General features: G+C 41.3%; 1 protein-coding gene across 21 annotated transcripts in view; it reads left to right on the top strand.

Moving 5' to 3' along the window:
- Positions 1 to 22,480, top strand: part of Ank2 (ankyrin 2) — a 467,017-nt gene that overhangs the window by 221,178 nt on the left and 223,359 nt on the right. For 8 of the 21 annotated variants that reach the window (XM_055628051.1, XM_055628045.1, XM_055628048.1 and 5 more), the window contains exon 1: positions 5,408 to 6,009. The exons of 6 other annotated variants lie outside the window; for them this stretch is intronic. In XM_055628051.1, coding sequence (XP_055484026.1) covers positions 5,881 to 6,009 — 129 coding nt within the window. In that variant the 5' untranslated portion in view covers positions 5,408 to 5,880. Of the gene's footprint in view, positions 1 to 5,407; positions 6,010 to 22,480 lie in introns of those variants that run through there. 7 more of the 21 variants (XM_055628060.1, XM_055628059.1, XM_055628057.1 and 4 more) reach the window with 4 other exon arrangements.

The following is a 22,480-nucleotide window of genomic DNA, read 5'->3' as shown; positions in this document are numbered from 1 at the left end:
CTGTGTGAAACTTAACAGGTATTGACCTTGTTGTTTTCCCCTTACACCAAGAGCTTCCCTTGAGATGCTGGAGTTAACGCTTCTTTTCCATGATGTGTGTTTATGGGGGTGAGCACATGTGTGTGAGCCAGAGATCTTCCTAAGGTGTCACTCCTCAAAAACTTGTGTTCTGAGACAGATTCTCTTCCTGGCCTCAGACTGGTCCAGTCAGCTAGGCAGATGGGCTAGTGAGCCCCTCCACCTGCTCCATCCACCAGTCTTTTCCTTCCAGTACTGGGAGCATGGGAGGGCCGGGGTTTTTACATGGGATCTGGGGATGTGGAGGTCAGAAGATAGCTCTCAGGAGTCAGTTCTCGTTCCACTGTGGCTCTCTAGAATTGAACCTCAGGTCACCAGGCTTGTGTGGCAAGAGCTTTTACCTGCTGAGCCATCTTGCCAGACCCAGTAAAATTTTCATTTGGTCGAACCAAAAGGACTAAGAAATAAACCCCAGAACTTTTAGAAAAATATCTTACAAACCAAAAGCAGGTGTAACATTAAATCACCAGCAGGAGTTAAATAGCTCACGTCAAAGATTCAGTAAGCACGGACACATTGTGTTTTTCAAGATCAGCATATCTTTTTATATTTACATATGGATATTTATTTGTCTGTGAGTCATAGAAGATGTTATTATTGGGAAGAGAGAAGTCCCGAGAACATTTCAAGATATTTATAAGTAATTTGAAACCTGAGTCCAGATGCTTAAAAACTCTGAAGCAACATTCCGCCCAAGATCCGAATATGAACTCTGCTCACAGCTGCTCACAGTAGATTGGAGAGGCTCTGTCCCAGGAGGGCTGGGTGCCCATCTCAAGAGGGATGTAGCTCCTGGAATGGTATTTGATTAAAGATGGTACCACAGCTAGATGCTGTGAGCAATGAGTTTGGGGAAGTGAGAAAGATTTGATTTTAAATGAAGAATGTCCCTGTAAAAGAAAAATTACAGGATTACCCCTACATTTTCAGTGCAAACTGAAAGAGAATGATTTCTTCCTTGTAGTCATTTTTGATTTCTAAATGAATTTATTTCTTATTTCCTGTCAAGTAGCATGTACACACACACACACACACACACACACACACACACACACGTGCACTTTACCCTTCTCAGTTAGGAAGCTGTGCTGAAGAGAGGTTTTGTCAGAAGTTGTTCACAATGAGCAGACTCAGCCCATTCCCATGGTCAGGTTGGAGTACGCAGCAGGAGATGACCAGCAATCTCCTTTCTTTCCAAGTTGTAGCTTCTTTGGCTTTCTCTTCTCTAGTGCTCTTTCCCTCTGCCCCCAACAAATTTAGCTCTAGCCTTTAGCTGAGACCATTGCCAGGGTCTGAGCGGGGAGAGGTCTGTGGTGACAGAACAGTAACTATTTATGATGCATATTATGTGACTTTATTGTCCTTATGTAGAAAGGCCTTGATGGGGAACCCTTTCACCCTTGTCTTTTGTCTGTCACTTGCTAGAAATTTCCTGTCTAACTTTGAAGCGTTTGTGGTGTGTTTCTGATGTAGGAGGCGGACAGGCCTGAGTCAACCATTTCTCCATCTTAGACTTATATTGGAGTCCTTGCTTCTTTCATCAGGCAGAAATAGAGGAAAGTAGTACCCCCTGGGCACTTTGGTCTTCTTGGAGGAACATAGTTAGGATTCACTATATGATCAGCAAACACTGCCTTAGTAATTTTGCACTATCAAATTGGCTTCTGGTAAAACAAACTAAAGGTGATATATCACTGAGGTCATTCATTCAGTTTGCTTTGTCTTATAGTAATCATTCATCAGCTTCAGAAAACACATACAATCTCATGGACTAACACCATGAACTTGCTAAGAATCAATTCCTATGTCACAGCCCAAGTAGGCACATCATCATCATCACCATCATCATCATTATCACCTAGTTAGCTGATTAGCTTTCAACACCCCCTCCATCCACACTTGGACTGTACAGAGTAATTATGCTGTTCATTTGCATGGCTGCTTCTCCTGGGTGGAGCTGTGGAGGGAGGAGGGACACGAGGGATTGAGCTGCATATGGCCAGCTCAGTTGATATTGAACGCTGCCCTTACGGATGTGATGCCTGATGTATTGAACGCTGCCCTTTTGGATGCCTGGTGTCGCAGAGGGTTTTCTTCAGGATTCTGATCAATGGATTGCTGCACAGTGAGGACAGCAAATGGCTGGTTTTCTCCCATCTTTAAAATGAAGCATGCCCTCTCTGAAGGGCAATCTCTCAACTCTGCTTCTCAAACGTAAATGACAGGGCGGCTGTGCGTTCCTCACTTTTGAAGGCAAGACAGCGGTTTTTCTCATTACTGGTCAAGATGCCTGGTGGAAGGAGTCAGCTTTTGGTACAAATTCAAAATGCAGCCAGTGTTGTATCTCTGCTGGAGGCTTGAGGGGAAGATTCCCATTTAGTGTGGTGTGTGCATCATCTAAATGGCTGTGAGCTCCTGGGACTGGAACCTGGTGCCCTGCCTGTGCCGAGGTCAGCTGGTGAGTGTACTCCCTCTCTTAAGAAAAGTGATGGATTCTTTTCCTCACACAAATAGAAATCATAGACAAGGTTGGACAATTAAGTCAACAAGGAAGGGATGTCTTTAAGAAGTCACTTCGAAAGCTCACTGCTGCGTAAGTCAGCTGAAGGTAGTCAGCACTGTACAGGAACGTCTAATATGTTTAACTTTCTGGAATGGATTACCTTCTGCTATTCATTTCCTGTAGGAGCAGTATATTTCTTAATTGGGAAAAAGAAATGAACGTAGCACACACAAAAAGGACTGGTGATCAATCCTCCTTTTAAAAATGTTTAGCAATTGTCTGAGATTTCTGGTTTTGTGATCGGAATCCCACAGCAGTGTCTCCCTCGGTACTTCCTCTTCCTGAGGTGGATTGGCCATCTAGAGCCCTGCACCTTAGCCTTCCTGCTATTATTACATGATGTCTTGAGGACAGCTGTCTGGAATACGTTATTGGCCTCCCAATATCATCTGCAAATGCACAGTGCCTTTTGTTTCTCTGTCACATGCAATGACACCAAAAGAAAAGAAGCCAAGCCATGTCACCATTGGTTCTAAAAACTTGGCCAGTGTATAGTTCTTTCTCTGTCGGTCAAAGGAACATCTAAAGGCTGTCTGATCGTGCTCTTTCTTGAGTTGAAAGAGTCCCGGAAGTGAAACTGCTCACTCTGTCTGAGATTTGCTTTTAGTTACCAAACTGAGGTTTAAAGATGTGAAAATTTCCTGATATAAGAGGCCGGTATAGTGTAACTGATCCTGTCTAATTTTCCAAGTGTGTCTACAGTGAGTTTATGAAGAACTAACAAAAGAAGCGAATGTTTTGGACAACAGGAGCTGTGCACCTTTGGTTGGAGCCATGCTGTAATCTTTACTCTCCTGCTGAGCGCTCTGAAAGGGAGAGGGGATTATGGGACGATAGAAGCAGAGCCTACGAAGGCAGTGGGAAAGGTGTATCCTAGAAGAATCCTCAGTCACCCTCACTAAAAGGAAGACCACATAGGAGGCTCAGCCACATTCCACTAAGATTCAGATCATCAAGCTAAAAGAACATCCATGAGTCAGGTGTGGCTTGCTTGCTGTAAACCTTTTTTTTTTTTTTTTTTTTTTTCTTTTCATGAGGATTTAGAAGAAAGGGGAATGCCAGATGGCACCAGGAACAGCTAGTGCTGTGTTCTTGCTGTTTCCCAGAAGCACCCTTGAGTAACGATGGCTTTGATTTTATGACAGAGCAAGAGGGTATGTGTGAAGTGTGCTGTAAGTGGGGGCAACCGCCCTTGCCAAAGAGATAGATTAATTGCCTCCAAGTCCATGCTCACTTCCCACGTAGCCTGGATGTTCACGTGCATTTCTACACAGATATGTGAAAGACTTCCCAGAGAAGGGTTAGGAGGGCTGAAGGCATGAAGAAGTGGGTAAGGTTCTCCGGATCTGAAGTCTCAGCCTATGGGTGCCAAAGGATGATGCTCTCCTTACCTAAGAGAACTGAGCCCCCTCTGACTTTATCAGTTGTAAGCTGGCTGACCCAGGAACTACCACAATACTAACACGATGTGGCCTCATGCCAGGGTAATTATCCTCCGCTTCAAACCAACATTTGAATCAGACAAAGAACTCATATCTCTGCACCACCTCAGAGTGCATTTATCAACCACCGCCTTCTACTCAGTTTAAATGCAAACCCAAACCCGTAAATTATATAAGCTAAAAACATGTCAGACCAAAGTACAAGAACCTAGCATTTTCTCTTTAAAAAAAGAAAGAGAAAAAAACAAAAAAGCACTGTCACTATTGTACTTTCTTCACATATTGGGGAAAATGAGGCTTTGCAGTCTTCCTTTATCAACATAAACATAATTTATTATTAAAAGTTTTAAGTTAGCATAGTGATGAGTTTCATTATAAACATTTTCCTAGCGCACTTTCGACGTTTTTCTCTACTTCTAGGATATGCGTAGAATCAGATCACAGGGCTTTACTCTCCCTTGTTATGGTGATCATAATTGTTGCTCTAAAATGAGGTTTAGAGGAAGGGCCTTCACAATCCACCTTTATAAACAGTGTTGGGACTTTGTCCAGCTAAAAATGAGACAGAGTATTCAGTCAGCCCTTGATGAAAATTTTAACAGGCTTCTGAAAATTGGACAGTATCTGTGATTGGGGAATTCCATCTTGAACTTACAGGTGATGTTCTGTCTTTCTCTGTCTCCCTCCTGGGTACAGCAGCAGCATCTACATCTATGTTAGTCCACTGCATTTCTCTGCTGAGTGTATAAGAGAAGATCCAGAAACTCTAATCTTAGTTGGTTGCATTCCATCACTTCCAAAGGCTACTAAGATGGTACCTGACTATCCCTCTTAGAATGGTGGATGATGGGTTTTTTTTGGGGGGTGCCTGCTTTCCTCTTTGCCTTCCTCTACCCCTGCTCCCTCAGGATAACCTTACCAAAGCCGGCTTATACAGTGCTTACTGACGTACAGTCTGGTTTGAGCCCTTGCCCAAGCAAGCTGCTAAAGCGGCCTCATGTGGGTCTGTAGACCGCACTGGGAAGCCCGGGCAACTCCCAGCCCTTCCCCGATCCGCTCTCCACCCGTCGCCTCGCAAGGGGCTAGTCACTCCAGCCCTGCTCCTTTCCCCTCGGCTCCGCAGCGTTGATTCTTTTCTCGAAATGTACCTCGGAGAAGGGAAGGGCTGAGAGATTTAAGACGCAGGGATCCATGTCACGTGCTGCCCGTAGCAACCGCGGCGGCGGCGGCGGTGGCTCCGAGTCCTTAGCGAGACTGCACCATTTTCTCTCGCCCTGCATAGAGGTGTGGTTGCAAGCCGCGGCGGCGAACTCCCCACCCCCTAGGACTCACACCGAGGTGGCCTCTTCCTGGCTCCGGTCTGAAGACAGACTGTCTGGAGGAGTCCCCCAAGACCGTTCCAACTGGTGATGAGCGCCTGAGGAAGGTTTTTTGCAACTATTAGGATGCTTGTCTGCGCTCGGGGCCACCCAGCTGCTGAGGAGCTCGGGTTCCAGAGCTCCGCCCTCCCTTGGGACCATTGCTGAGCGTGGGCGCTCACCTGTGCATGCCTGTGTGCAGGTGTGTGCTGCTGTGGGGCTTGGCTTGCAACCTGGGGGGGGACACCCGAGTGAATTATGGGTGCTGCAGAGGCTGGAGCAAGATTATGACCTAGCTCCGGGGCGGTGTGGATTATTTTGTTGAGTGTTCTGGCCGCCAGCCATTGCTCTGCTGGGGGAAATCACATCACTACACAGCAGTAAAGATCACCTGTATTGCTGGGGAGTGGAAAGTGATTCTCTGCCGATATCTGCAAACATGGCTCACGCGGCTGCTTCTATCAAAAAAGTTCGAGAGGCTGAACTGGATGAAAAGGAAAAAATTCTGGAGAGGGAGAGAAAAAAACAACGGAAAATCCCCAGGGATCGAATGGAGCGGAAAAGAAAGGTATGGAGAGCCTCATGTCCCTCCCCCCCACTTTCGTAGCGCTGTATGGAACCATCAGCCTTTGGAACCAGCAACTTCATCCTCCTTTTTTCCATCACTCCCCTGCACCATTTCCAAGCACAGTTTTGCAGCTCGCCCGAATTTGCTGCATTGGGAGGAGATGCCTGAGCAGGATGGGTTTCCTTCTCTTTGATCAAAATTCGTCACTTCATTTTCCCCTTTCTCTCTCGGTTAGATTATTCTGGAGCGGGGTTCCCTAGTCTTCCAGCTTACTCGCAGAGAAGGAAAGATTGTTGTATGGCCGGAGGGTGGTCCTCTTCTCATTGCCTGTGTCTATACTACTGGACTTCTGGCACTTCCTCACTGACTGTAGATTCCTTAAGGACCTCTGATTGGGAAAAAGGCACGGGGATCTGTATGATGCGCCTCCTTGCCTTCCTCAGAGCTGACATTATTCTACGCGAGAACAGACTAAAAATATTGGCGCAGTGAGCTGGGCTTCTGTATTTCTAGAATTTTTTTTATTTCCTATTATTAATTCTGTAGTTTACCTTCCTAATATGGCCATCAAATAGAAATATTTAGCTAACCAAGGCAATGAATCATCGAATCACCTAATACCAAACCATAGAGTGGTTGTCTTTCTCTTAAACATTTTTTTTTGTTTATTAAATTTCTCTAAAAATATAAATCTTACAGACTGACAGTAATGAAATACTCTTTCAGCCAGTGGTCTGGGTCTGTAAAGAAGTTGTCTATAAAGACTTTAATTAACAAAGTAGGTCACTGGATAATTTCAGATGGTAAACGATATATTACATTAGCAGCATGTAAAAATAGTGCTTTGTACATAAACTGCCCTTAAACAAACTGGGACTAGAGATGCATACCTGTGCTCCATGGACCTTTTCTCTTTCTCTTCCACGTTCACCTTTGCTTTTGGAAACCCTGTCTTTGCATTTTTCTTTTTCTTCCTTTTCTCTTTTCTTGCTTTTCTTTCTTCCTCCTCCTCCTCCTCCTCCTCCTCCTCTTCTTCTTCTTCTTCTTCTTTTGAGACACCTAAGGAACCACACAGAGTTGAGATATTACTGCATAGAGGTTCATCCGGTTTCTGTTTTACTCCTCCACTAGTTAGACCAAACAATTCATATCTAGAAACAAATGAAATTACTGTACTTAATGGTTTCCCTTCTGGAGAAAATTTAATACTGTTTGTTTGACCTTTAAAATTCCTTGTTTCAAGTGTGCTTTGATTCTTTGACAGTATCCAAGTCTTACTGGCCATTTTTGTTGGGGTTGACTTCCTCAGCTCCTGTAGTTTTGTTTTTAACCCTCCAAATAGAAACATTACCACCTAATGCGTTTTCTTGTATTTATATCCTTTCAAATCTTTTGTTCCTTCAATTACAGTGTATTATTTCTTTGTCGGGGTGCTTGAACAACATCCAGTTGAGACCCAAGAACATTGCTTAGTCCAACCAGCATGCATCCATTCACTGGGAGCCTTTCAACTTTGCTTGGTTTCCATATGGAGTCCAATGGTATTTTTTCCCTAAAGCTCATTATGCCTGAAAAAGTTACATCGTTAGAATGGCAAGTGCCAGTAGTTGTAAGGAATCTCAGTTGCTTGGGTGGTGTCTTGTTTTAGCTTGAATCTGGCACTGTCAGCAAGACTGTTGGTTAGTAATATAATAGGACAAGGTCATGTGGGCGCACTTAGATATCATTACCCTAGAACCTAAGAAACTGGTCGTATTTGTCCTCATTCTTCTTCTGTTTTCATGTATACTTACTTCTGTAGCAGATGCATGCAGGACTGCACAGCACAACAAAGGTTTACCAGATGATGGGGTGTACTTTTGAACTATATACAATTTCTTTCCTAGACAGACACTTCCTCTCCCACACATACACATTCTGATCCAACCCAGTTTTCAGATATGATTTGCGAGAAAAAAAAAATCCATAGCTCATTATTATTTCTTAAGGTGTAGAAAATGACAGCTCACGGAGGAATGAACGCACCTATTACTGGACCCTAGAACACCATCTTCAGAAAATCATTTTAAAATAATCATGTTTTCTGCTGATGCCAGTTCATAATTGTAAGGGAATACACCAGTTGTAGGACTAACCGAGTATATGAAGTATCATTTTCATATCTATGGACGGATTCTTACCCATAAATCTCTTTGTGCAAAGAATTCAGAGAAGACCTATCCCCAGTGCAGATAAAACTACAGAGCTTGAGGGGAAAACATATTGATTTTAAAAGAAAAATTTACCAAAATTTTTACTATTGATTTTTAAAATAGTTCAGTTAGGTGGCCTTGTATTTGGGCTTAAATTTAATATGCCTTTGTAAACTTCTTATTAAGTAAAAGAACACTTAATTTACTTTATATTACATAAACCTTTTAAAATAAATTTTAACTCTGTAAACTTCAGTTTTAGTCTGTTCTTGACAATAACCCATAATACTAACTTACCATTTTTGCAGTTTTTAAAAGGCAATGGTTTGCATATTAAGGAATTTCATTTCAGCCTCATTATAAGCAAAATGTTCAAGCTTCCCTTGGCTGTACTCTGGATAAATAATATTTAAATATAGCATATGACATGTTCATTGTGTTTGTGAGTGCTAGGTTTAATGAATAGAAGCTTTAAGCAAATGAACCGAGTTCCAGAGTAATTGAAACAAACTAACTTGAACTTTTTTTGCTCAAACAGAGCACACTGATCTATTCATGAGGTAAGAGGCTCTTTTGTTCCACTTATCACCTTAGCATTAACGGAATGATCTTCATATGTACAAGGTCTGGTTCCTGTACTAGAAGCCTAGAATTTGGGACCGGAGCTCCCAGGTGAGACAGGACAGTTAAGTGAGACTTCTTGTGCTGGCAAGACACCCCAAGCCCTAGAAAGTAATTCCAAGGATAAGATTTTTTTTTCCCTACATAATATTTCTTAGCTATACTTTTTAAATTTGAAAATAATTTATAAGGAGTGAGTAAAAATGACAACGCAGTTGCATTTCTAAAAGCAAAGTATACATACCTAAATAATCTTTCTCATTTAACGTTAAGTTCACGTGAATTTTCAGAGACTTTTGTATTTCCCCATTTCTCAGCATGGGCAAATCGTTCTTGAATCCATCGTGTTTATACTGCACACCAGAATTCATAAAACATGACATTTTCATACATGCTAACCATTTACTTTGGTCATATTCACTCTCTGCCCTTTCCTCTCTCTTGTCACAACTGGTCTCTTCCTCTTGACACATGACAAGTTATGACATAGTCCTTCTCTATGCCATAACTTTTTTTAAAGCTTTCACATTAAAATTATTTGTCTTTTCTAGTGTAGTTTATTTTGATGAAGTGATGGTCTATCCAGTTTCTTGGATAGGGGACTTGCTCTTTATGGCTGAATAAAATTCCGTTGTAGGGGCTGGAGAGGTGGCTTGGAGGTTAAGAGCCTCTTGCTGTCCAGGCATGAGGACATGTGTTCTGATCTTGTCATCCATGTAGGAAGCCGGGCTTGGCTTTATGTGCACCTGTAAACCCAGCACTGCTGGGGGAGATATGTGAGGATTCCTGAAGGTTGCTAGCCAACCTAGCTCTAGGTTTTGTGTCTCAAGGAAGTACAATAGACAGTGATAGCATAGGGGGCTTATTGTCCTCCTCTAGACTCTACCTGCATAATGTACATGTGCCAGCACACGCATGTATACATGCCAACACACACACACACACACACACACACACACACACACACACACACCACTCAAACATAACCAAAAACTCAACTGTGTATATATAGAGCATTCTCTTTATCAACTCTCTCTCTTGCTCTCTCTCTCTCTCTCTTTCTTTCTTTTCTTTTCGATAAAATCTTACTGTGTAGCTCTGGCTAGCCTGGAACACACTATGAAGAACAGGCTGTCCTTGAACATACATATCCAGACTATCTATCTATCTATCTATCTATCTATCTATCTATCTATCTATCTATCTATCTATCTATCTATCTTTAAGACGGGGTTTCTCTGTGTAGCTTTGGCTGTCCTGGATTCACTTTGTAGACCAGGCTGGCCTTGAACTCACAGAGATCTACTTGCCTCTGCCTCCCAGAGTGCTGGAATTACAGGCTCTATTTATTTTGAATGAATAGCTTATCGATTTGTATTGTTAAAACTGCTAGGCCTTGTAGAACTCTAAAAATATGATGTAGTACCAATGGACCTTGTGTTAGACATAGACATATTCGGCCATTTAACTGCAACAATAATTGTATACCTTAGATATCCTCTTGATTTCATGGACAAGGACACAGATTCAGAAGTGGAACTTCCTTAGCTATTAGGTGGCAGAGTTGGAATTTGAATTTGGGCTTAGATCTGTAGGGTCCAAATTTCACTAGGGACAAAAAGATAGCATGATTGTACCAACAATGAAAATTGTAAGTAAACCATTTAATCTACTAATGTTGTGATTTTTTTCACTTCCAAAATGACATTCTACAACTGAAAGAAATTTAAGCAAGGATTGATTGAACAACACATTTAAAGGAAAGTACACAAGTTTAAGGTTGTATTTTTACTATAATTCCACTCAAATATTTCCTAAGTTTCTTGAGGAATAAACTTTTTGAAGTCAGGATTTGCACCTTGACTTGTGGCCAGTTGCTTCCCTTGATAAAATATTGTGATCACTTTTGTTTCATGGATTTATTTTGGTCAGAATTTCTAAAACACACTTGCACATTTATACTTATTAAACTCCAAGGTGATATTGTATGGGACATGAAAGAAAATAAAATGTCTTTTCCAAGTTCTTTTCAAATAATTCTGCAGAATAAGGAGGGGTTCTGATCATTTCTTAGCTTTCTTTTAATATACATATTCTCTCGGAGAAGACCTACTGTTTGAAGCTTTGCCTTGTCAGCATCTCATTCTCCATATTTTCTATTTGATTATACATTTGATGACAGCGAGAGTACTTCCTCTCATCAGGTTGTGAAGGGACATGGTCAGAGGGAGACTTCTCAAACGAGTACTGGGATGTCTTTAAACAGAAGCATGTTTTATTTGTAGGTTGAGAGAAATATTTTCTAGAACTTTGAATACGTTGTAGCTCAGCAGTCCCTCAGTTACCCAGTTTGGCTTGCCATGGTCTCTGTGACCGGAGGTCAAATGAGATTTGAAAACATTCCAGGAGCAAACAACTCATAAATTGTCGATTGTGTGCTAGTCTGACTAATGCGGTGAAGTCTTCCAGAATCCTGCCCTGTCCTGCCTGGGATGAGGATGCTTTTTCTACCATTTGCACCCAGTACTTACTTCTTGCCTGTGAGCTACTTGATAGTCCTCTTGGCTATCAGATAGCTGTATCTCACATCTTTGTTACAGCAGTCCATTTCTTCCTTAATCATGAACCCAAAGGGCAATCGTAGTGATGCCAACAGTTCAGCCGTGCTGCCCCTCCTTTAAGAAAACTGAGAAGGTATCTTCACATACCTTCCTTGAAACACATTATTACAATGCTTCCATTTTATCATTAGTTTTTACTAGTCTCCTACTGGACCTGCTTTGTAAGTCAACCTCTGCTCTAGCTCTACATGTACAGTGTTGTGTATTGTTTCACGCTAACCCTAGCATCGACTGGAGTCTCGGAGTGTATTCCCCCGTAGATAATGGAAGACTACAAACACACACACTATAGTGACAGGCAGTGCTGGCTTTTCCTGTGGCGTGTGGGTGAGAGCCGCTGCGTGGGGACAGAGTGGGAAAGCTAGACATTACTCCTGTCCTTGAGCCTTCTGCCTATGCTCTAGACAGCCAGATTCCAAAGGACAGTTGCATTCTGTAAGCTGCACTGAGTCCAGAACTATAAACGCACTGAGATTTCTGGACACCAGGCTAAACACGGGTTTAAAGATTTAAAGCACAACAGAATAATATGGCCCTGTGTGATGCCTTATATTCTAGAACTCTCCACATATGGAAAATTCCAATCAGCATTTTTAAAGCGCGACATCTAGTCATATTTCTGTAATTTCCTACCACTCCTTCAAAATGTGGGTATTTCTGGTAACTTACACTGATGCAAGGTGTATTGGAGATGCTTTTCTCATAAATTAATATGGAAAAGTTTTGTTACATATACTTTTCCATTTTCCACACAACTGAAAATGATCTGGGATAGCTATTTAAATGTGAAAGCTTCCATGGATCCATGCTTTTAAACAATACATTTTCTTCTTTGATATTCATTCTATGCTTTTTGCTTTGCTTAATTCACAAGCCCCTTATTTGCTTTCCATGTGAGTGGTTCCCTTCACCAACACTGTGAGTATTGAGTTATTAGTTTTAATTATGAAGAATTTCCTTTGGTCATTGAGTGGGTGAACAGCTTACTATCACAGCTATCAAATTCATGTGACTGTAAATAGTCTCAACTCTATGGCTTAAGATAAAGTTTCAAGACTCGCCAAAAAGGGGGGGGGAGGAATCTTAATTTAACAAGAATATCTTGTCATCAAACAGGATGTTTAATATATTTTGTACAGGCATTGGGTCAGTGGCAATACCCAGAAGTGAAGCTTCCATTCACATCATCTCTGAAGACCGTTTTGTGTTTTTAGTTTTAAGTCTTTCTTTTCCTTTTGGGCTTTTCGAAATAAATTCTTTGCAAGGAACACTTAGTTGTATTCTCAGTGAGAGACATTATGTATTAAAATAAAGACTAGCTAAGAAGTTTCTTTTCCAAGTTCTAGAGACTCATGTATGTTACTAGTGGAATTGGCTACTTGAATGTGATGTTTTTGCTTCAGAGACAAGTATGACTTAAAATGTTTATTGTGAGTGTTTACTTACAGTCCTCTGGTTTTATGCCATAAATATCTCAGAGTTCTTAGATGCGTGTGAGGGAAGACAAAACATACATTAATATACATATATATATTAATATATGTACATTATATATATATATATATATATATATATTTTATGTGTATGAGTATTTTGCTTGCATGTGTTTGTGTGCCTTGTAAGTGTGTCTGGCACCCAAGGAGGCCAGAAGAGGGCATTAGATTCCCCAGCTCTGGAGTTTTAGATGGTTGTGAGCCAGCATGTGGGTGCTGAGGATCAAACCTGGGTCTCTCTGGAAGAGCAGCAAGTGTTCTCAATATTTGAACCATCTTTCCAGTGCTATAACCCACATAATTTTGAAGTTCTTTGGGATAGCAAACCAAGGCTAAGACAACTAGAATCAGCATTTCCATTTCTTCACCAACCTATGTTCGTCTTCGTCTTGAAAGCTAGATCAGCAACCATTTACTTCTAGTGATTGTTGCGACTCTAAATTGCCATTGAGAAAAAATTTCCATGTGTAATAGACCTTTGGAAAAGTTAATAAGACTAATTAGTGCATATGGCAGCCAATTAATCCTGAGCACAGAGAGGAGGAAACAAGTGTTTAAGAGTTAAGTCAGAAGGCTTCATGATCCACAGTTTATCTGTCTTTGCCACAGTGGGGGTGGTCTTCAGGACCAGAACGCATGTGAGAGGGTTATGTAACTCAATAGAAAGATTTCTGAAGGAATGCCCTGAATCGTGATTTAAATATTCCGTGTTCAACAGTTGGTGCTGTTTTGAAGGAACTCAGCTGAATGTCCTAGGGATTTAATCATTAACTTAGCAGCCTGGGAGACCTTAAATATTTAGAGGAGTTGACGCTCCTCCAGCTCCTAATACAAGTCAGTAATTGCCTCTTATTTCATGTGCTTGGCTTGGACTGATCCTTATGAAATCATAGGAAATGGCAGGAATGGAGCGAGGGAGAGAAAGCGCATGCCCAAGGAGAGGCCTCCTCCAGTTTGAGCTCCACCCCTCACCAACTTCTTTTTTTTTTTTCTGTGACTTTAATTTTTTTCCATTTTTTAATTATCAAAATATATTTAAATTCAAAATTGTTTGAGTATATATACTTATTTAACTTTATTATTATTGTTTATTCACTTTGTATCCTGGCTGTGGGCCCCTCCCTTGTCTCCACCCAATCCCATCCTACCAGGCCACACAGGAAGACAATGCAGCCAGCCCTGATGAGACCTGATAGGCTAGAATCAGATGGAAGGAGAGGAAGACCTCTCCTCTCCTTCTCAACTGCGCTTTCATTCTCTTACTGGCTATGACAACTTCCAGAGCAGACAGCAAGGGATTCTATACTTAGTTGTGAAAGCTTCTGGAATGCACCTTTTGGGTATGTTCACTCGAAATTATGCCTCCTATTTCTACCATTGCATTAGCATTTCTGCCAGAGAAAAACAATCTTCTACCTCACCCTTCGTGGTGTCCCATTTTTAGATTTGTCTTCTTATTGTTTGCCATTGTTGCACTGTTGTGTCATGGGAAACACTTCAACGGAAGCAATATTAAGGAACAGAATCACCAGCGAACAAAAACTACTATACAGCTACAAGCCTAACAATTTATTTGGTTATAAATATGGTGTTCTTTCACATTTTATGTATTTCTTGGCTATTTGTATGTATGTTTGCAAATAGACTTGTGGGTTACTAAGTTAACTCACTAATCTTTTATATCTGTTAGAGAAGTTGAAATTACATATCACTTTTTTGTGTATATAATTATTTGTCTTTTTCTTCCCTGTATTGGTAATTGAACCCAGGGACTCCTGCTTGCTAAACAAGGACTTCTATCATCTATCGCTGAGATATCTCTATCTTTCTTTTAAATTTTTCTTTTGAGATAAGGTCTTACATATTGCCCAGGCTGGCTATGAACTCCCTCTGTAGTTCAGAATGGCCTTGACTTTACAATCTTTCTTCCCTAGTCTCCCAAGCAGGTGGGTTTGCTGGATTGTGTCTTAAGGGATGGGTTCCTCGTTAACTTTTATAGATCAAGGAGGTTGTTCTCAAAACCTTCTGGTTTTCATGGGCATTTTTAATTTGTATCAACATCTCAAAAATGATGGACAAGAATCTTCTTTCATTGTTAATATGAAGGTCAAATACATCTGAAATAAATGCATTTGGAAAGAAATTTAGCCACTACCTATTCTGAAACACTGATCAAACTGAGAGATAGAAATGGGATTTGGGATTATAAATAACAAGCAACATGGGCTTGGGATAGGAAATGTCTTGGTTGTAGAACATTGTTGTTCAAGCATAAAGAACTGAGTTAGAGGATCCAACCGACGTGTCGAAAGCTGGGCACGGCTGTCATCCCAACAACTGGGGGGGCAGAGATAAAAGTATCACTGGCATACACTGTCCAACCAGTGTAGAAGACATTGTGACTTCTCAGTTCATGCCATTGACCTTTGGCCTTCATGTTCACATGCATACATGTGCACCTACCCACACATGTACAGACAAAGCAAAAACAAGTGAACAGAACAGACAACATACCAATCAGTGACTTACTAATTCTATGACTGCTGTTCACACAAAACTTCTAAAAAGCTCTAGAAAAGCAAGTTTGGGAAACCTGTGCTCAGTTCTGCTTACCGATGGTGACCTTGGTTCAAACTGACCTGATCAACTGTGACCTGATGGGCACCCGAGATCCCGTAGATTCACTTTGGTTTTCGATGGTTCTGTGTCATACACATTTGAGGATGTCTTTGTCTCCTTTCATTATTACAAGTGAGATACTTTGGTGGTATTTCTCTCTGTCCCAAACACAGTACTGTCCTTGGAGGATCCCACAGACCACCTGTGGTGATGGTTCCTCCCACAAATACAGGAAGAGAACCTCATTTGGGCCATTAGGTTGGGTTTGTGATTGTCTATTTTTGTATGTATGATGCAAGTTTTCTTTAAAAGGTCTTACCTGGCAGTTAAAGTAGTGGGAAGTAATGGTTCCTACCATGGTGTTTGATGTTCTTTCAAAGGTGTTTATGCCTCATTTAGAAAATGAAGTCATCCTGTGAAGTGTGCGTTTTGTGTTTTGTTTCTCCCGTGTTGATTTGAGTCATTTGAAGAAAGTTTATTGTGGTTCTTTTATTTTCTATTAGAGGCTCTGTGAGCTGACAATGCCAGGTTTTTAAAAACCCACAGAGGAACATTACTGTGGTGTTAATCATTTCACAAAGATCAACATCAGGAATGAGCGCTGCCTTTGAACTTGTAAAGCACCAAGCTGACAGGCACCTAGAGTAAACTCTTGAAGAGAAATTCAGGCATGCATGAACCGATTAACTATACACTGGTTGAGAAGAACAACTCTTCAGTTCTTCTAGGGTGGTGACACCAACTTCCACCTCACTTATGGTCTCTACCTTACCCTGAGCCAGAATGCTTAATTAGACCACGGCGCAACCTAAAATGATTGCAGTCAGCGAAGTCCAACTGGGCCAGGCTAGTGACTCCTTTGAGATAGGGGTCATGGGGGAAATGAGCTGTTCTTTGAGGAGGTCTCCTACTGATCACAGGCTTTAGTGTGGGCTTATGGGATCTGGGTGGGGGTGTGAGATGAAAAACATGCACATTACTACGAGTGGGAAGAAGGCAGATGACGTCAAGGAGAACACAGCAAACCCACACTGCAGCACTGTGCTAAAGTGTGTAGGGGCTTTGTGCATGACATAGAGCATGCATGTCCATAGTCATTCCACACCAAAGGCGGCATGTCATAGCTCTGAGCTCTCACAGCAGAAAGCAGCCTTGAAAAGTTGGAGAATCTATAGTAAGTTAGTATAAGAGCTGTTTTTCCAGTGGGGGGAAAATCTCTATGTGGAGGTCTGTTTAATCTCCATAATCATGTTGTGTGCCTCATAGTCAATTGTGGAAAAGATGATGGAACTGTTTGGTCACTAGAGCTCTTCAATAGTCAATAAAATTATGTTTTTTAAAATTTTAATCATGTTTCATTTCAAGGAAACCAGAAATTCTTTTAAATTGTATTTGTTTTATTTCTCTTTATTCTTATCTTAAAGATGTTCCATGCATCCTTGTCTATAAAATCTCCTTTCTATTTCCAAAATGTTACATTTTCTATTTCCAAATATTACATTGAAGATGAGAAAGGTTATTGACTGAGGGAGGAAATGTTCTTTCTCTCAAGTAACTTCTTTCTTTAGGAAACTATTTAGTGTTAGGAGGAAAAGAGGCAGGAAATGATGAGAGTCAGGGCTGATGCATGAATCCAAGGAAACAGCATCTTCCACACACAACATGACTGGCACCTGTGTGAACTCACAGGGACCCACCGCAGCACACACAAGACCTGCATAGATTCAGCCAGACAGATTGCCAGCACTGTGAAGGGGAGGTAGACACGAAGTCTCATCCCTAACCAACAATGTGTTTGCAATTGATGGCTGCCAGGGTAGGGGATATCCATTTTCTCCAATGGATATATCAACCACCCTCCAGGGCACGCCCCATGTCCAAGAATAGTTGGCCAACACAAAACAGACTTCATATTTTTGGAATTATTTTTGTTGATATTTGTTTTTGTTTGATGTGTATTATTTTTGTCTTGTTGGATTTTTTTTTTTTTTTTTGCTTTGACTTTAGTTTTTGTTTTGATAAAGGCAAAAACCATGAAAGTTGGGTGTGTAGGTAGAGAGGACCCGGGGAAGGGGAAAGAATGTAAGCAAAATATGCTGTGTGAAAAAATTTAAATAAAAATTTGACGGCAAGGCACTACCTTTCAGTGATATTAGAAGTGATAATCATCTGCCCAAACAAATCTCAAAAACTGTGAAGGGAAAATTTTTTAAAAATGCAATGCTTTATATAGAGAGAGTGTGAACAGGTGGCAGGTGGCAATGCTTAAATGGCAGAAGCTTTGCATATAGATGACTAACATCAAATGTTTTCTATTTCTGCTTGGCATAATAGAAACAGTATAGCTTTGGAAGTCCTCTGTAGTATTCAGGTCTCAGCCATACCACCTTCTGGATGTGTGATTGTTGGTCACAGTTCTTTTTTTTTTTTTTTTTAATCAACAAATCTGTGTTAATAAGTGATCTATTAAAAAATTCAAAAATAAGTGATATATTATGCAGGTATATATTTAAATACATATATAAAATATACGAAAAGTGCAGCTGTAGAACCTGAAATGAAACAGTGTTGTTCAAAACACTGTATGTGCCACACTTTTTATACACAACTTATTCTATCAACAGATTAGTCCCTCCTTTTGTGCGATAGAAAAAGAATTTTATTCAAAAGATTAAACATGTCAGTATGAGCTTATTGTTTTAAAGCTCTACCCAGATAAGTGTTAAGGAAACACATAGGTGTGTGTGTGTGTGTGTGTGTGTGTGTGTGTGTGTGTGTGCACGTGCCTGTGTGTATGCATATAGTTTTGTAACTGTATACACTCAGAAACCTAGAAGTACTGATATGCTGGACAGTATTGATATGCTGGGCACGTCTAGCCCCAGCCTTGGTTTCTAAATGCCATTTCCAGCAGAAAGCCAGAACTAAAAATGCCTGACTCCGGGAAGAATGTGCAGAGAAGGTGATGGGGCAGGCCAACCTGAAAGGTCTCTTTGGTGGTGGTATATAAATTTGAGGAAACACACCAAAGAAAAAATTAGGAGTCATATCTTAAATATGACTTTCCTAACGTAAGTAAACTAACAAATGAAAAAAGTCAGCGAGGTGGAAAAATAGAGAAAATAAACAAATCTTGATAAAAATATAAATTATAACTAACAAAGTATTATTAAGTACTGTAAATGTAAATTAATACTTCACTTAATCCATCTCAAATTTTTCTTGGTAAAGTATTTAGATAAGCTATCTTCCTTCACTCTGGAGCCTAATTTCTGAATTGTAACTAAATGTACAATGATATTAGAAGCTGGGTGCGTGCTGTTAGTTTGCACATCACTCTGACAGTCATTAAACATCAGCTCAGTACTTATCTTAAGATTCCATCTGTGTCCCTTACATAACTAAGTGGTGGTATTGACAGCTAATGTGTCTACCTTAGAGTCTCTAGGTATTCCCTATTAGCCTGTGGACCCTGAAGGGTGAGTGCACCAGAGGAGAGCCTCTTGCTCAGAACAGATTGTGCAGCCCTGTGGGACTAAGTCCTGATCATGCAATGACCACTGAGCTCCCCCATACCATGTGAACATTGCCTAAGGTGTGACGGGTGCCCTGCTGAGTCTAACCATCCAGTTTACATCTTCTAAACTTCAGCTTGTCTTCAGAATCAAACCTAGAGAGAAAAGTTTTCCCAGGCAACCTATAGATTATAATAAGCACAAAGGCAAGCCGGATCAGGGTTTTTAAGTTGTTTACATAAAGCTGTCCCTGATATCATAGACTAGCCAAGAGATGGAGGATGTTCTGAAGGCAGGAGCAGAACTTTCTGTCTTCTTTGGTAACGGTGTAAAGGTAATGCAGCCTGTTTGCGTTTAGTCACACGGATGTGTAAAACAAACTAACATTCTTACTCGTTTTACAAATTTTCTCTAATTTTAAATAAGAATCCCTATTCTATAGGACATGAAATTGTCCTCTGGGATGCATGGAATCTATGTATGAAATGTTGGCAGTCCTTTCTCCTCACGCCCGCTCGCCTTACTCTCCTGTCTTGATTATTTGCCGTTGCCTATCCATGTTTAACTGCCCTAGAGCTTGGTTAAGCTCTGCAACTTCTCTCTCTACTCAAACTTGATGAATGCCGCTTAAGCTTCTGTCATGAAATAGCTGTGTGTGCTTGACCCAGGCATGTAGATTATCTGAGCGTAGGTTGTGATAATGAAATTTAAACTTTATTCCTCGAGGGATTCATATAAGCGCCCCAGATTCCGAAACTTTCAAGTCCCTGATGGCGGCAAGCATCTGTCATTTAAAAGCTGCTGAAGAGCAGGCTCACCATTGGAATGCAACAGTGAATGAAGGAGTAGGAGGGCAGAGCTCCCCAAGGCTTCAGTGGCTGTGGTGTGTCTGGGTTTTAGTAGACCCTTAAGTGAAGACAGTCCTGTAAATCAGAGCACCCAAGGAATACTTGTGGTGCAACAAGCCGTGCATTGTGGCTGAATTCACAATGCCCTGGCATTCCTGCACACCAGAGCCCAGTGGATCTCAATGGGACCTTTGTGATCCCATGCATCCCGAAGGAGCAGTTTCTCTGTGTGAAACCACATGCATTTTCATAGAAGATGGAGAGATAAAACACATCTGGCAAGATATTAAAGTACTATACACACACACACACACACACACACACACAAGGCTTAAGAGTTCAAAGGCGTTTTCTTTCTTCTTTCTTTCTTTCTTTCTTTCTTTCTTTCTTTCTTTCTTTCTTTCTTTCTTTCTTTCTTTCTTTCTCCCTTTCCTCTTTGAGCTCAATTACTGTTTAATGCCGAGGGTCCTAGAGGTCAAGAATTTGACCAAGCAGAGTAATAAAGTGGACTGGGGGGGGGGGGGAATCTTCATCACATAAAAGAGAAAACAGAAATCTGTGCCTAACTGTCTCATCTAACACTGTTAATGCTCTGGACTTGTGCTTGGCCAATCACTACTACGTCCTATTTATTGTGGGACAAGGCGCAGCACGGGGAAGAAAGCCACACTGCTGAATTACCTTGACGGCGTTACTCTCCCCACAGCCCTCATGATGGCAGCCCTCCAGCAGGATAGCGCTGAATTTAGAAACAAGTTAATCCTCCTTAGCGCCCGAGGAAAAAGAAGCAGCAACTTAATTACTGGTTGTCCCCAGATATGGGGGAAGGTACAATGACTCGTTTGGTGCTTGAGGAACAGGGGGAACTGCATCCGGAGATGAGGGCCCCGGTGAGTCACCACCAGCCGGAAGCCTGGAGAGGTTTGACCCGTTCATTCTGAAATCAGGGGTGAGGGATGCGGTGGGTTGGGCTCGCTGCCCTGTTCGGTTGTTGCTGAAACCAGAGAGAACCAAAGGACAGGGAAAAGGAAAAGGGAAGGCTACTGGGTATAAATAGAAAACGCTGGGCCGTACCTCAGGATCTGAACAGCATCTCTGGATTCACATTTGATAACCCAGTTGTTCTAATCAGATTTTGCCCAGTTTTACGAAACATACAGCTTAGGATCTATCGAGTTGACCAAAAACAATGTCATGACCATTTCATTTTCCCTAAATCCTTCCCTAAAAAGAGTTATGTAGCTTCTATTGGCCACTGACATTTTAAAGTGCCAATTTTGCTGAAACATTCTATTTTAATAACACTGAGTGGTAGCTGATCAGGATAGCAAATGTTTCAATCCGCTTCTGATGATGTGCTTCCTTCTGCTTCTTCTGGACCCTGATAGGGCTTAGTCTGTTATGATCTCAGATGGACCTTTCTGTGCTGACGAGGTGCAGATAGATCCCCGACCTACCTACTGAGTATGTTAACTGGTCATTGACCATGAAAAAAGGAGAAAGGTACGTATTTTCTGTAGGTACTTCAGCAATCCCATGACCATGATGGGATCTGACTTTAATGCTTAACTCTTACAAACATTCGCGCATTTCCTACATTATTGATGGTGGCTGTGTGTAAGCCATTCAAATTTGTATGGAAGGTGAGCCATGGCAGAAGGAAAGACATATATGAAACAAAGAAAAGTAGGGGAGAGGAGACGACGAGGGTCAGAAATTAGAGGCTGCACCAGAGAAGTGGTGGCCGTACAGAGAGGGTGGCCGTGATGAGGGTCAACAGCAGTGAGCACATTCTTCTCCTGGGCATATCTGAGGCTATCCTGCTGACCCCTGTGTACTCAGCTACCCAGCCCTTATCCCATCCTTATCTAATGAACCGCCTCCATCGTGGCTACGCAGTCATTTGCGTGCTGGATATTTTCATTATTTCTCATATTCACATGACGACTAATAGAGTCAGTGCCTGGACCATTTCATAACAAAATCAAGCATCCGGAAAAAACAAAAAAACAAAAAAAACAACATATCAAGAACTGACAGGATGGTAATGAGAACAGAACAAAGGGACATTTAATGGTAATGGGTTAAATTTCTGCAGGTTGCTATTCTTGGAGACTCATCGACACAGCACAGTTCTGTTTGCCCATCATTAATATCTCACAGTCGCATCTTTTCATTTAGATGATGGGTTTGGGCCTAGCATTCAGTGCTGGATAAGTGTTTATGAGACAAATGAAGTAAATGTTTGTAGAAATCAATCATTTTAAACACGCTAAGGAAGATTTTACTTTTTCCATAATTGTCTGCGCATGCCTGCTCTGTAGAGGCATTGTCAGAAGCACGAGGGACAAACAGACATAATAAAATATGATGTCTGTATTCTAAGAGTCCACATTTTAGTGAAGTAGCCGAATACATCCAGAAACAGTTGCACGTGTGTTAACATATACCATGATGGTTTTATGTCTGTAGCTGATCTCTAATCTTGTTGGCCAGGCAGGGCTTCAAAGAGAAGTCTTCTAACAGTTGACAGGGGCTGGGGGGGGGGGACCAGATAGAAGA

Source organism: Psammomys obesus, unplaced genomic scaffold, assembly GCF_907164565.1.
Source record: "Psammomys obesus unplaced genomic scaffold, mPsaObe1.curated_primary_1811, whole genome shotgun sequence".
In the NCBI taxonomy this organism is placed as follows: Eukaryota; Metazoa; Chordata; class Mammalia; order Rodentia; family Muridae; genus Psammomys; species Psammomys obesus.
This window is presented reverse-complemented; position numbering and strand designations above follow the sequence as displayed.